A 14,462-nucleotide genomic window follows, 5' to 3' on the forward strand; every position below is an offset into this window, starting at 1 on the left:
CAGGAGGCCTGGGATACAGGCGACCTGGGATGTGCTTCTTGCCCTCAAGGAGATGCAAGTCTGGTTGGGAGAAAAGATAGGTGTGTATGAAACAAAATCTATAATATATCAAGTGCCAACTTAGATGACATCAGATCATAAGCGATTGGAAGATAGGCGACCTCTGAATGCTTGTGGTATCAGGAAATGTGTGTGTCTGCATTCTTTACAGACAACAGAGAACAGTTCAGTGAGTTTAAACAGGATTTAAACAGGGTTTAAACAGGGTTTAAAAAGAGACACTAGATAGTTCACAGAATTGTTAGAAGGGCTGTGAAGTAGACTCTTGAGTTTTTCAGAAAATAATACCCATAACCACACGGAGGCTGCTGGTAGGAGATGTTACCTTTGCCCCCTGCCCAGCAAGCAGAGGTCCCAAGCCCTGTCTGCTTCCTCGTGGAACTTGCTTCATAATCAGCGTCTCACATGTGTTGCATCTGAATACGGAACCTGGGTCTCAAGTTTGCACCCTCGGGGACAAAGGAGGATGGGAAATGTTCCTCGGAATCTATGTTAGTTCTGTGGAGAACTGTCTGTGTGGAGAGAGCATGCAAACAATTTCTACTACAGAGGGTTTCATGGACATGGTGAGATTAGAACTGGACTTTGAGGGTAATCAGGCAAATAAGGAAATTTTTCTCAATGAGAAATTAATTGTTCACATAGTGACATAATGCATAGGAATAAATCTGACTTTATTTGGGCATCCCTCAGCAAATCGGAAGGCAGTGGAAAATCATGTTCTCTAATGAGTGGAGCCTCTGGATGTTGAAGTCAAATAGAAAACTTTCAGCTAATACTTTAGACAATAAAACACATGTATTCGTCCATGATAAGTTAGGGCCCAGCTGTTAAGCTGTCCTGCAATAACCAGTTAGCTCTGAAATCTCAGGCTTGACATAACAAAGATTTATTTCCTGCTCACACTACAGCACATCTGTAGCATTTAGTGGGCAGTTTGGAACCGGAGACTGTCTGTTCCACACAGTCACTCAGGGCCCCAGGTTGACTGCAAGAAGGGAATTGCTAAAGAACCAGGCTTTTCACCACCTCGGCACTGGAATGGCATGTGGTATTTCTTTTCACATCCATTGGCCAGAACTATTCACATGGCCCCACCTAATTTCAAGAACTTGGGAAATACATACTCCTGTATGAATAAGAACATAAGAGTGAATACTAGAAGTTTCTACCATGCATGTTGGAAAGTTTTTGAGCCCGAGTGTAACAGTGAAGAAAAGCTCCTAAGAGCAGGGCTACCTGTCTGTTTCATCACCAGCTCCAGGCCCTAGCATAGTACCAAGCTCAGATGTGGTGCTCAGTACATATTTGTTGAGTGAACTTGGCTTTCAGTGGTATGCAGGGTGGATGAGATGGTTTCTCAACCAGAGGCTGGAAAGTTGAGAATACAAAAATAGGTTAAATCTTCTGTTACTTCAACCTAGGAAATTAATATATTTTTCAAGGGCTAAAATCATCATAGGCAAGCCACCCAACCTGCTCTTTGAAGTCATTTGACATCTCGATAAGCAGTTTGCAAAAGCCCCTTTTTAAACTGATAGTAATCTTGCAAATTTAAATTCTTTTCATGGGAACTGTAAGGATGTGTACTTTACAGTCGGGCATGCTTCTAACCATAAATTTTAGTTTTATTTCCTTTTACTTTCTTGTGATGAAAGTGATAGCTTGTTTCTCCTGTCATACTCAGGGTATTGACTTTGAGTTGTGCCTAAAATAATAGAACCATGAATATCTTTGTTTTGAACATAGTTTCAGTGTTTTAAAGTTAAAGGGCCTTGAAGAAACAAATTTTCTCCTGTCCCTCTGTCTCCTCAGTACAATTCTACAAAATTACTGAGAAATGTAAATATTCAAGCCATATGTCAAGTTGACAGTTATCTGGTAGGAAGTCAATCTATAAAAACAGGATGCAGTACCTTTCACATTTGCCACCACTTGCGAGAAATTCAGGGGCCAGAAAAGCAAAGGACTATTGCAGGTATATTTTATCATCATTGACCTTTTCTCCTAGAGGCCCTGGCTCCAAGGACTTCTTTCTTGCAAACATCCATTTCAAAAGAATTAAGTTTCCCCTTGAGCACAGGAGCTTGAGGGTCATGCTGTGTGAATTTGGAATTTTGGGCTCTGTCCCTTACTAAGTGTGGTCATTGGCTGGTCACTCTCTAGATGTGTTTCCCACTTTATAAATTAGGGGCAATAGAATCTGTTTGATAGAGTGATCTTGACAGTGAAGTGAGATAAAGCATGGAAAACATTCAGAGCAGTACCTGGCATATAGGAAGGGATCAGTGAATATGTGGAGTGGAATTGGTGGCATGGTGATAGCCTGTGAAGATTTATCTAGGCCTAGTGAATTACAGTACTGGTAATATCACGTCTATGGACATGGGCTCTTTACCCACATTACATATACTGAGTGGCCAGATTATTATGATCTCTGAACGCATAATAATCTGGCCATTCAGTGTATATCCTATATATAATAAAAGGCTAAGGCTAATATGCAAATTGTCCCCTTGACCAGGAGTTCGACCAGCAGGCAGGCAGGCCGGCCAACCACCCATGTCCCCTCCCCCTGGCCAGGCTGGCCGGACCCCACCCATGCACGAATTCAGATAGATAGATAGATAGATAGATAGATAGATAGATAGATAGATAGATAGAGATATATAGTGAGTGGCCAGATTATTATGCATTCAGAGATCATAATAATCTGGCCACTCAGTGTATATACCGTGAGAAGACTTGGTCACTGGTCTTTTCAGGCACATTTATAACCAGCAACAGCATTTTTGAAGTATAGTTGCCTAAAATTAAAGCTTTGTGATTGTGATTCAGTTCCCCTTTTTGATTGAGTTCCCCTTTTTGAGTTGCTCTGTCTTTTCTGTTATCCCTCAGATGAGGCTAGTTCCTCTGAACAACCACAGAGCATCTATGGAGCACGGTAGCATTATTTGCTACAGATCTTTTTCTTTCTTGAGGAGGTGTTTTTTTCTTTTCTATATTATCTGAAAATAAACACAACCTACCTAATCAGTCTCCCTATTCCTACCCTCTATGTAGATCAGATCATGTCAGCTCACACCCATCAAGGATTCCATATGACCCAGCACATGTACCCAAAAAATTGAAACAGGCATTCAAATAGGTACTTGTATACCAATGTCCATAGCAGCATTATTCATAATAATCAAAAGGTAGAAACAACCCAAGTGTCTACCAACCAATGAGTAGATAAACTGTGATATACACATACAGTAGAATTTCATTCATCCATAAAAAGAAGTGAAATTCTGATGCATATTCAACTACATGAATGAACCTTGAAAACATTATGCTAAGTGAAATAAGCCAGACACAAAAAAGGACAAATATTTATGATTTCACTTGTATGAAAGATCTGGAATAGGCAAATTCATAGAAACAGGAAGTAGATTAGAGCTTGTCAGGGGCTAAGATTGGAGATGAGGAGTTATTTCTTACTGGTTACAGAGTTTCTGTTTGGAGTGATAAAAAATCTTAGGAATTGACAGTGATAATGGCTGTACAACATGAGGACTGTAATTAATGCCACTGAATTGTGCACTTAAAAATTACAAAAATGATTAATTTTATGTTACATATATCTTAACACAATAAAAAAATTAAAAAGAAAAATCTGTAGGGTTTTCCACTCATGCTCAGAGTGGAAGCCAACGTCCTGAAATGGCCTATGAGACTTAGTGTCCTGACCCCTCATTGCTCCACTGACCATTCTCCCCCTCAAACACGCTGGACCAGCTACAGTGGCCTCGTGCTGCTCCTTGAATTAAACACAGCAGGTACCCTCCCTCAGGAGGAACTTTCCCCTTGCTAGTCCCTCTACTTAGAAGGTGCTTCTCTCAGATGCCTGTGTGACATGTCTGCTGTCTCCTTCATGCAGGTCTCTGCTGAAAGACTACCTTATCAGTGAGACCTTCCTGAGTTACCCTCTGTAAAATGCCACCCCCATCTGTCACAGCCTAGTACCCCCTATTCGTATGCTGTTTTTCTCTATGATACAGCTCATCCTCAGACACGTCAAATATGTATGTGTTTCCTTGTCTCCAGTTATTAAAATGGAAGCCCTATCCATGAGGGCTGGTATGTTGTGCTTCATTAACTTCTTTGCCCTTAATGTCTAGAACAGTGCCTGGCATGGAGCAGATATTTAGTAAATGTCCACTGAGTGAATGTATTTGTGCTGGGGATATATGTGCAAGTACATCCCTTACTAAAAAGGAGTGGAAGGCCAAATACCTTGTCATTTCTATGTTCAGTTAGCTATACTATAAGTGCCTCATGACACACAACCACAAAACCTTAGTAGAGTTCAGCTAATCTCGACGAGGCTCACTCATGTGTCTGCAGTCAGCTGTAGGGTGTCTGAGCAGCTCTTCTCACTTTGGTGGGCTGGCTGACATGCCCAGTACTTCAGCTGACAGAGCTAGATGGCCTCAGCGAGGATGATTTGGATGAGTCTGTTCTGCTCCATGGATCTCATCCAAAACAGGCTATAGTGCATGTTCTCATGGTGAAGGCAGAGCAAGAAGAACAGCACACAGAAATGCTCAGTTTCACAGCATGCACTATTTTTTATAGCATCCCACTGGCCAAAGTAAGTCACATGGTCAAGACCAGGGAGAGCATTACCTAGCTATGTGATAGAAGGCACAGACACAGGCAGTCTGAAGAACTGGGACCCTGAATATATTCATTCTGCCACATGCTATGAAATCCTGGCTTTTTTGCTTGTGGGCTGCACATCTCTCCACCCTGTTTCTGTAGCCCCACAAGAATTCACATTCTGCTGAAGCTTAGATCCAGTCACTCCAGCTTTACAACTCAATGTCTTATTTTTAGATATTTGAGTCGTAAAACTGGAAGGGTTGGATCTAGTTTTTAGAAGAAAAAAACACACACCAAAAACCTCATTTTCACATAAGGAATCCAAAATGTAAAAGTTAGTATAAATTAAGGGATTTTCTCATGGTCCTCTATTGGGAAACATGAAGTACACTAGAGCAGTGGTCGGCAAACTCATTAGTCAACAGAGCCAAATATCAACAGTACAACGATTGAAATTTCTTTTGAGAGCCAAATTTTTAAAACTTAAACTTCTTCTAACACCACTTCTTCAAAATAGACTCGCCCAGGCTGTGGTATTTTGTGGAAGAACCACACTCAAGGGGCCAAAGAGCCGCATGTGGCTCGCGAGCCACAGTTTGCCGACCACGGCACTAGAGTATGGTGTTTTTCTCTGAGATGTGTGTACCCCATGGCTCAACTCAACATCGTCACCCTTGGGGCCTGTGGTAGGCAGGAAAACAGCCCCCAGGATGTCCACATCCTAATCCCCAGAACCTGTGAATGTGTTAAGTTCCGTGGTGACCCAGGGGTTACGTTGTACATGGAATTAAATTTGCTAACCAGTTAACCATAGATTAAAGATTATCCTGGATTATCCAGGTGGGCCCAGTGTAATCAAGATAGTCCTTAAAAGTAGAAGGGCAGCAGGAGAATCAGAGGTCGGAGTGAAGAGATTTCTGACTTTGGACCATGGGAGGGGGTCAGGAGCCAAGGAATGCAAGCTGGAAAAGGCAAGGAAGTGGATCTCCCCTGGAGCCTCCAGAAGGAGGACGGCACCTCATTTCATGGTAGTCCAGTGAGACTCCTTTCAGACTGCTGAGCTCCAGAATTGTAACCTGATAAGTTTGTGTTGTTTTAAGCCACTCGGTTTGTGGTAATTTGTTACAGCAGCCTTAGGAAATGAGTATAGGAACTGATCTTATCCCATAGAACCCAAGTGAAAAATGAGAAGATGTGTTATTGGCAACTGAGTGGCCCTTTATGTCCCATCTGTTTTCCACGTTGGCCAGTAATCTTTTAAAAGGTGGCGAGGAACACCTTAGGAATTGAAAGAAAAGGAGGAGTGTTAAAGGAGAAGAGGTAGGTTAGTTACTGGGACTAACCTATCTGGGACCCATCTTAAAAAAGAAACCAGTTGTTAGGGAAACAGCTTGGAAAGCTAATGTTCTCAGAAAGCCCTGGCCCCACAGCTTGAGCCTCACACCCCAGGGCTACTTTATTCTACCTTTGACCAGCCCCTCCCCCACCTTCCTCTCTACTCTAAACCGTGCTAGAGCGGCTAACTCAAATCCCATCAGCCATGATGGGGACTTGAGATTGACCTGTACTTGCAACAACTTCTGTAGTCTTGGTGACAAACCCAAGAGTGGGATTGTGGGGTTGTCAGGTGTGCACCGAGGCGGTGTTGACGCGGTCTGATGCCTCTGCATTCTCATCCACACTTAGATTGGTAGGCCTCTTACTTTTTGCCAACCTGGTGGAGAATTGGTATCTCACTGTGTTGTTGACTTGTTTTTCTCTTAATTATGAATGAGGTTGGGCACATTTTAATATATTGATTGGTTTCTTTATATATTTATTCAGATTTCCTCTTCAGTAAAGAGTCTGTGTAAGTCTTTTGCTCATTTCCTTCTATTAAATTCACCATCTTATTGATTTTTAGGATTTCTTTATATAAAATCAGCTATATGTGAAGCAAATGTCTTCTCCCAGTTTCTGGCTTGTATTTTAACTTCTTTTTGGTGCTCATAGACCTGTGTGTATTTTTGTGATTTAAGAACTATTTTCCTACCCTTGTGGATTAGACAGATTTTTGGCCCAGATTGTCTTCTAAATTTTTCCAGTTTTGCCTTAGCTAGGTAAGAAACCAATATATCTGTAATAGATTTTTAAGCATGGTAGGTAGAGGCTAAATTTCATTGTTTTATGAGTGTATAATGAATTGTTCCAGAAAATTTTACTGAAAGTCTATCTTTCCTTGGTCTGCAATGCCTCTGTTACAAATAATGTTTAAACTTACATGTGAATCATTTTCTAGCCCTCTACCTGGCATATTTTTGTTAGTTATCTCCTGCTGTATAACAAATTACCTCAAAATTTAGCAACTTAAAACAATAAACATTTATTATCCGAGAGCTTCAGTGACTCAGAAATCTGGCTTGATGCCTGTCATGAGGTTGTAGTCAGGGTGTCAACCAGGGGTGCTGTCTCAACTGAGAGCTCAGCTGGGGAAGGTGTGCTTCTGAGTCCACCTGTGGGTTGATGCCAGCATTCTGTCTCTCATGGGTTATTAAATCGAGGTCTTGGTCCTTTGTTGGCTGTTGATCAGAGGTCTCCCTCAGTGACTTCTCATGGGGGCTCTGCATAGGGCAGCCCACACTTGGCAGCTGGCTTCCCACAGAGCAAGCAAACAGAGTGAGGAAGAGAGAAGCCACAGTTTTTTTTGTAACCTAATTTCAGGAGTGACACCCCATCATTTATGTCAAGTGTTAATTAGAAGCATGTCTGTAGGTTTAGCCCATGGTCAAGGGAAAGGTATTATATAAGCACGTGAATATCAGGAGGTAGGGATTGTTGGGGGCTGTTTTAGAGGCTGCCCACTACACTTTTATAGTCATATGAATTACTAAGTTTCTTAATATTAATCTTCCAGTTATTTTAAGTGACTTTGATAGGATTGTTGTTCTTTCTTTTTAAAAACTGTCCGTATTCAAAATAAAAATTGAAAGAGAAAACAGGCATTCCTTGGAGTGGATTTTTGGAAGTGCACATAATGGAACTTTGGAAGTGATAGGAAAAAAGGTAGAGATGTGAACTTTCTCCAGGTGACTGAGCTCAGTGTAATTATAGTTAGTATGTACCATGTTCTTAACTAGTTTATCTCTGTTCTCCAAACTGAATATCATGGTGTATTATAGGAAACATTTTACATGTTAGCTCATCATTTTATGAGACTCTTTGAAACAAAACAAAGTACCTGCCATCTCCTTTATTCATTTTATGCAGTTCATGGAGCTCGCTGATGCTAAAACCATATCTCCGGTGTCATTGAAAATGGTACTTGGAACAGGATGAGAGGGTTGCATTGTAATAGCTGTTAACATCATGGCTTCTTTTTCATTTAAAGCACAAACATCTGCCAACACACTTTCATGGTTACCTAGTTGAAAGAAATTCTTAGGAGTAATTATTTTGAGTTGAATTGATTACTTAAAGATTAACTTTAATACACGCAATTGTTATGTTCCTCAACATCCTACTTCACAGCTTCCTGTGTATACTCCATGGAAGGAGGATGGTTTCAGTTGTGGTTGAAGAGATTATTAAAAGGACTTCATCATCAGTAGAGCATCTTGACCCAGTTAACTTTTTCTTTCTTCCTTCAGCTTTGTCACACCTGTGGAGCAGCTTTAGTTTGTACTAGTGCTTAGCTCCAGCCAATAATTTGGAATAGATGAGTTCAGATTTCTGGCACTGTATGAACATTGCGATTAGAAATTGCATAGTTTCATGTGAGCCTTCTGGTTCCTTCTTTATTTCAAGGGTGTGTGTGTGTGTGTGTGTGTGTGTGTGTGTGTCTATACTTGTCTTACATCTATGGCTGATACTTAGTTAGCAAAAGAGAGACCTACTTAAGTTCTAGAATAATTTTATTAAGTATGGCTAATAAGAAAAGCTCCTCTTTTGAGAAGAAAAAAATTTAGTAACAATCCTATATAATAAAAGGGCAATATGCAAATTGACCCCAATGGCAGAATGACCAGTTGCTATGACGTGCACTGACCACCAGGGAGCAGACTCTCAATGCAGGAGCTGCCCCCTGGTGGTCAGTGCACTCCACTCAGCCACAAGCCGAGCTGACAGCTGCGAGCGCAGTGGCAATGATGGGAGCCTCTCCCACCTCCTCCACAGCCTAAGCCGCAGTCAGACATCCCCCGAGGGCTCCTGGGCTACCAGAGAGATGTCTGACTGCCAGCTTAGGCCCGATCCCCCAGGGAGCGGGCCTAAGCCGGCAGGTGGACATCCCCTGAGGGATTGCAGACTGCGAGAGGGCGCAGGCTGGGCTGAGGGACCCCCCGAGTGCACAAATTTTCATGCACCCAGCCTCTAGTAAAGAAATAAAAATAAATGTATCTCCAGCTAAGATGCCAGATCTCTGATAGCATACCTTTGGCAAAGCTTGCAACCTCTCATTTTTTGTAGAACTAGAGAAGTTATGTATAAACAAATGACAATGCAGTACTATTGGCAAAGATTTCTACACTGTGTTATTAATTCTAGATCTGATTCTTTTGTCCTGCAACATCCCTCTTATTTTCATCAATGTAACAAGTCAAAAATTAGAAATATGTAAGCTCATTTGAATGCACATTGGTGCTAAGTTAAAGATTAAGAACTTCAAAGAAGATGAGGGTATTCAGATAGAAACCCACAACTAGAGGGTTGGGAAGGCATTGCAAACGCTGAGCAGCCACCTTTGTCCACTCCTTGTTATCTGGGAACCACGCAGCAGTTTGCATTAGGGATGCTTACCTTAGGAGGGGCTTCCTTCAATTTATATTTTGCAGCGTAAAATGCAATTATGATCAAGATAGCTTTCAGATATGAAGGTAATTTTGTATTTAAAGTCTTTCAAAATCAGGAGATTTTGAGATTCTTTTCTGATAGTATGCTATACCACATAATGTATATTTTAAGAAAACTTCCTTTCATTGATCACATATTTGGTTTTGATAGATTTCCTGCATAGGCTATATGTCTAGGCTTTGTTAAAAATAAAGATCCTAAACTCTAATTTATCTTGAGTTATGAGCCATCTAATTATTTCTCTTTATCGCTGTTAGTGTCCACTTCGAGTTCTAACTGTCTCTGAGCCATGAGAAAATGTTACACATGAGAAATATTTTGAATCCATTAGAAAACATTGGGAGCTGAGTTGTTTTCATATCTAAGTCGGATGAAGCGAGGTCTTACATAAAGCAATAATTAAGTGACGGGCTGATGCGAGCTTTGGATTATTTCTTTTTCCCATTTGGTGCAGTTCAAGTCAGAGGGTTGGGCACTCTGAAAGAGAGGCTCACTGAGACCCTGCAGGGCACGTCAGATCTTCTCCTTTGGTGAACGTCAAGGCAGAATTATTCAGAATATAATCTTAAATGCATTTGATCATACAGTAGATAGTTTAATAATTCATGTCTGGCCTTATTAGCAAAGCTTTGTGTTTACTCTGCTATCACCAAAATAAAGATAAAAAATCAAGGTTATAGTGATGTGTGTGTGTGTGTATGTGTGTACCAGTTTAAAATATTTTTTTTTTGCCTTTCTAATGACAGCAATTATGCATTTGAGGTGAGGGGGGAGGAAAAATGACATAAAGATAATGTCTGATTTAGAATTGTTCATGCCCAAAAGTGATACAGAAGGGCTTGACAATACTGTGCTGTCATCATGTAACTCTGTGACAGAGGTTTTAAAATGTAAATGTCCTCTCAAAACAAATGAAAACATGTAATTGATTCCACATTTAATTGCTGAGGCCATTAAATGCCAGCGTACCAGTAATGCTCATGGACAATGCATAGGACATTATTTACGTAGACTATAAAAACTAGAAAATACTAACATCTTTGGTTTGGAGATAATTAGGCAGACCTGGTTATATGATATTAAGATGGTCCCAATTTGAGGAATGTTTAGAAGAATAGTGGAGAAAGGTAGCTTGGCACCCTCACTCCCCTGTGTGCCCTGCTATCTGGCAATGACATCGAGCACAGGACCGAGGTTGCCTGTCAACTTCAGGAAGGGAGCTGGCACGTGGCCTATGATTTCAGGGCCTGTGACACCTGCAGGTGTCAGGGACAGAAGAGCTCATTTAGAAGCTGCACTGCAAGATGGGAAGACAGGTGGCAACTCTCTTACAGAGACATCTTTTATTTGAGCAGAACCAGACCAACTGTTCCTCATTAAAACACATTTTGCAACATGTTCTAATGCGAGCAGATCACGTATGTGTGCGTATGTTCAGAGAATACTCGGGAATGTGCCATCTACAGGTCACATTTGCAAACTCAACAAGGCTCAGAACTGCAAGACAGGTGTGCAGAGTGCGCCTGACCTGAGGCTGGCTCTCCTGGACAGCCCTTCTGTAGAGAAACCCAAAATAGCACCGTTGCCTTCCTGAGGTTGTGTAGCAGAGAAGGGGGGAAGTCTGTTTGGTCTTGATCTTGATAGTCATTTTAATAATTAGGTACTGCCATTATTATTTTTTAAAATTTCTTTACTAGGGGCCCGGTGCATGAAATTCATGCACGGGGGTGGGGGGTGTCCCTCAGCCCAACTTGCACCCGCTCCAATCTGGGAGCCCTCAGGGGATGTCCTACTGATGGCTTAGGCCTGCTCCCCGTGGTTCTCTGCTCTCTGCAGACCTGCCTGCTTGATGCCACCACAGGCCCTGCTGTCTGCTCTCTGTGGGGGCCCTGCAGGGGACTGCTTGCCCCTCGCTACCACGGCCAGGGGCAAGCAGGGCCCTGCTGTCTGCTCACTTGCTGCGGGGAACTGCTTGCCCCTTGCCACCGCAGCGAGGGGTAAGCAGTCCCCAATAGTCTGCTGTCTGCTTGCTCGCTGCAGAGGATGTTCCCACCCTACCCCCGGCCGCTTGCACATGCGCCGGCTCGGAGCACCTGGGTCCCGGGGATGTTCCCGCCCCACTCCTGGCTGCTCCACGCCTGTGCACGTAGGCCCGGAGTGGCCAGGGGTCGTTCCGGGACCCCGACCGCTCCAGGCCTACACACGGGCCTACAGGCTCAGAGTGGCCTGGGTCCCAAGGACGCCCATCCCCGGGACCCAGGCCGCTTGGCACCGGCATGTGCATAAGCGGCTGCCCCGCCCCTGCCACTCGGTGCCTGCGTATGCAAATTAACCTGTCATCTTTGTTGGGTTAATTTGCATACTCACTCATGATTGGCAGGCGGGTGTCGTGAAGTGACAGTCAACTTGCATCTTTCTCTTTTATTAGTGTAGATATTGCATTATCAATGATAGGTTACTACCAAGGCTAACCTTAGCTTGATTAAAGCCCAGCCTCTCATCCACTTCACCATTTATTCCTACTGTCTGTAAACAGGGTGAGTACTTAAAGTTGGGATTTATTCATGTGAACTACCTCTCTAGGAGGTTGGTTGTTATAAAGGAGAGAGGGATGTAGAGTACTTAGAGCACTGCTGGGCATGTGGTGTGTCCATAAATATGCTACTTAGGATGTTTGCATAGAGCCTGTCCTCCACTTTTCTTACTGGATCCTTATGCTTCTGGTTCTGTGGCCTTAATCTATATATATAAAAGCCTAAGCGACTGAAAGACCGGTCGACTGGTCGCTATGACACGCACTGACCACCAGGGGGCAGATGCTCAACGCAGGAGCTGCCCCCTGGTGGTCAGTGTGCTCCCACAGCGGGAGCACCACTCAGCTGACCGAAGGGCACCAGACATCGGGCTTACGGCTGGCGAGCCTCTCCCGCCTCCGCAGCAGTGCTATGAAGGGCAGCAGTGGCAGGCGCTGCAGGGCTGGGATGAGTGGGAGCGGTGCGGTGCGCCCGCCCAGCCCGGGCTCAGGCTCCTCCCTGGCCGTCTGGCTTTGCACACTATTACATCCCCCAATGAGTCCCGGACTGCAAGAGGGAAATGCAAATCAGAACCACAGGGAGATCTCACCTTACACCTGTTAGAATCACTATTATTAAAAAGACAAGACATAAGCGTTGGCAAGGATGTGGATAAGGGAACCCTTGTGCACTGTTGGTAGTAATGTAAATTGGTCCAGCCACTGTGGAAAGCAGTATGGAAGTTCCTTACAAAATTCAAAATAGAACTGCTATATGATCCAGCGATTCCACTTCTAGGAATATTTCCAAAGGAAACAAAAATACTAACTCAAAAGGATATATGCACTGAAACTTCTCATCACAAGACACATAAATGTGTGACTATGTGCAGTGATAGATGTTAAGTGGTCTTACAGGGGTGGTCATTCACAGTGTGTACAAACACCGAGCATTAGGCTGTACACCTGAAACTAAGACAAGGTTATATGTCAGTTATATCTCAATTAAAAAAAAAAAGTTTCTTCTTGGGACCCATTACTTGATTGATATCATAATGGGGCTTTCTTTGCATTTTAAAATTATTTTCTTCTGTGTCTCTCTCTTCCTAGGAATTCAGAAGCAGGCGTGGGGGTCCCCTGAGCTCGATGTCCCAGCACGACTCGGCTGGTTCCAGAGTGGGGCTGCGGCTGCAAAGGCTCCATCAGGACGGAGCACTGATGGTGTCTGTGGGCCTCGCCCTCCTTGCTCTTCTTTTGGCTTTTCTTGTCAAGCTCTATAATTAAAACACAGCTAAATGAAGCATCTGCAAAGAAGAATAAATTCCTAATTAAAGTCTTCAGTGAACAGGAAGCAACCACATCAGTTCTCAAAGGGCAGTCATTTATACTGGCCTCCTTGCCGCCTTTTAGCCACACTTTCTGGTGAAGCTCACCCTGTCTCACGTGGAGTGGGGCCCACTGGTTATTTGAGCTCAAACTTCATAACAGCTGCCGTAGCCTATCTTTTACATTAAGCTCCTTTTGGTTTATTTTTAGCAAGAAATGCAGTGGCTGCATCCTCTTTAAACCGTCAATCTTCACGTCAGAACCTGACATACAGCGGAGTGGGTCTGGTCACCTCTTCCTTATGTGGGAAGACTTTTCAACCTTTAATAAACATTTTTAAATGCATCTCCTTCTTTATGCTTTGTTCGGAGTCCCGATGCTACAAACATCTTATTTCTCACAGCAGATGTGTTCCTGAAAAGTTTATAGCAAAGCCTATTTTTGGACCTTCAATCCTTTCGGAATGTGTGTGGGGGGTGGGGAGGGGGGCGTGGATGGACGACTCTGCCACTGAAAGGACTCTCGGCAGCAGGTGGAGAAGTGAGGACGAGGACGTACCCAATTCCTTAGCGCCATGAACTTTCAAAACCGGGATTAGTCCGAAACACACTGAGCCCCTTTTCGGACATTTTTGATCGATTGCATCAAAGGTTTATTTCTACCTGTCATCGTTGGCCTTTACTAAAGGAAGTGGCTTCTTTCATAATGAAAGGAATTGGTGTAATAAGAAATTATCATAATTTAAAGAACTTATTTGGATTGTATCAGCACAGGGAAATCAGGTGCCCTGTGGTTACCATAGGACATTTTTCATCTTTAAACCCACACCCTTGTTCAGCTCTTCCTTTTATCACAAAATGTTTCAGCCTTTTATGTGTCTTGTAAGGAATCCAAATTAAAATTTAATTATGTCATCAGTTGATGAGTTAGTACATTTCTCCCGAAACTGGTATATGAGTCTAAGAGGAAATCACATTTAAAAACAAAGTCTGGGGGTTGGGGAGTGAAGGGGGCCTAATATATGGTGACAGTGACGGAAGATGATTTGACTTTGGGTGGTGGGAACATGGTGCGATATACAGATTTTGTA

At 43.0% G+C, this 14,462-nt stretch overlaps 1 protein-coding gene across 5 annotated transcripts in view; it reads left to right on the forward strand.

Moving 5' to 3' along the window:
• The window catches only part of CDKAL1 (CDKAL1 threonylcarbamoyladenosine tRNA methylthiotransferase), a gene marked incomplete at its 5' end in the record, with an annotated part of 659,036 nt that extends 644,778 nt beyond the window's left edge, over positions 1-14,258 (forward strand). For 3 of the 5 annotated variants that reach the window (XM_079776595.1, XM_079776597.1, XM_079776594.1), the window contains one exon: positions 13,157-14,257. In XM_079776595.1, coding sequence (XP_079632721.1) covers positions 13,157-13,330 — 174 coding nt within the window. In that variant the 3' untranslated portion in view covers positions 13,331-14,257. Of the gene's footprint in view, positions 1-13,156 lie in introns of all 5 variants that reach the window. The other 2 variants (XM_079776596.1, XM_079776593.1) reach the window with 1 other exon arrangement.
• Between the last annotated feature and the right edge of the window lie 204 nt (positions 14,259-14,462).

This window comes from Cnephaeus nilssonii (assembly GCF_951640355.1).
Source record: "Cnephaeus nilssonii genome assembly, chromosome: 7".
Classification (NCBI taxonomy): domain Eukaryota; kingdom Metazoa; phylum Chordata; class Mammalia; order Chiroptera; family Vespertilionidae; genus Cnephaeus; species Cnephaeus nilssonii.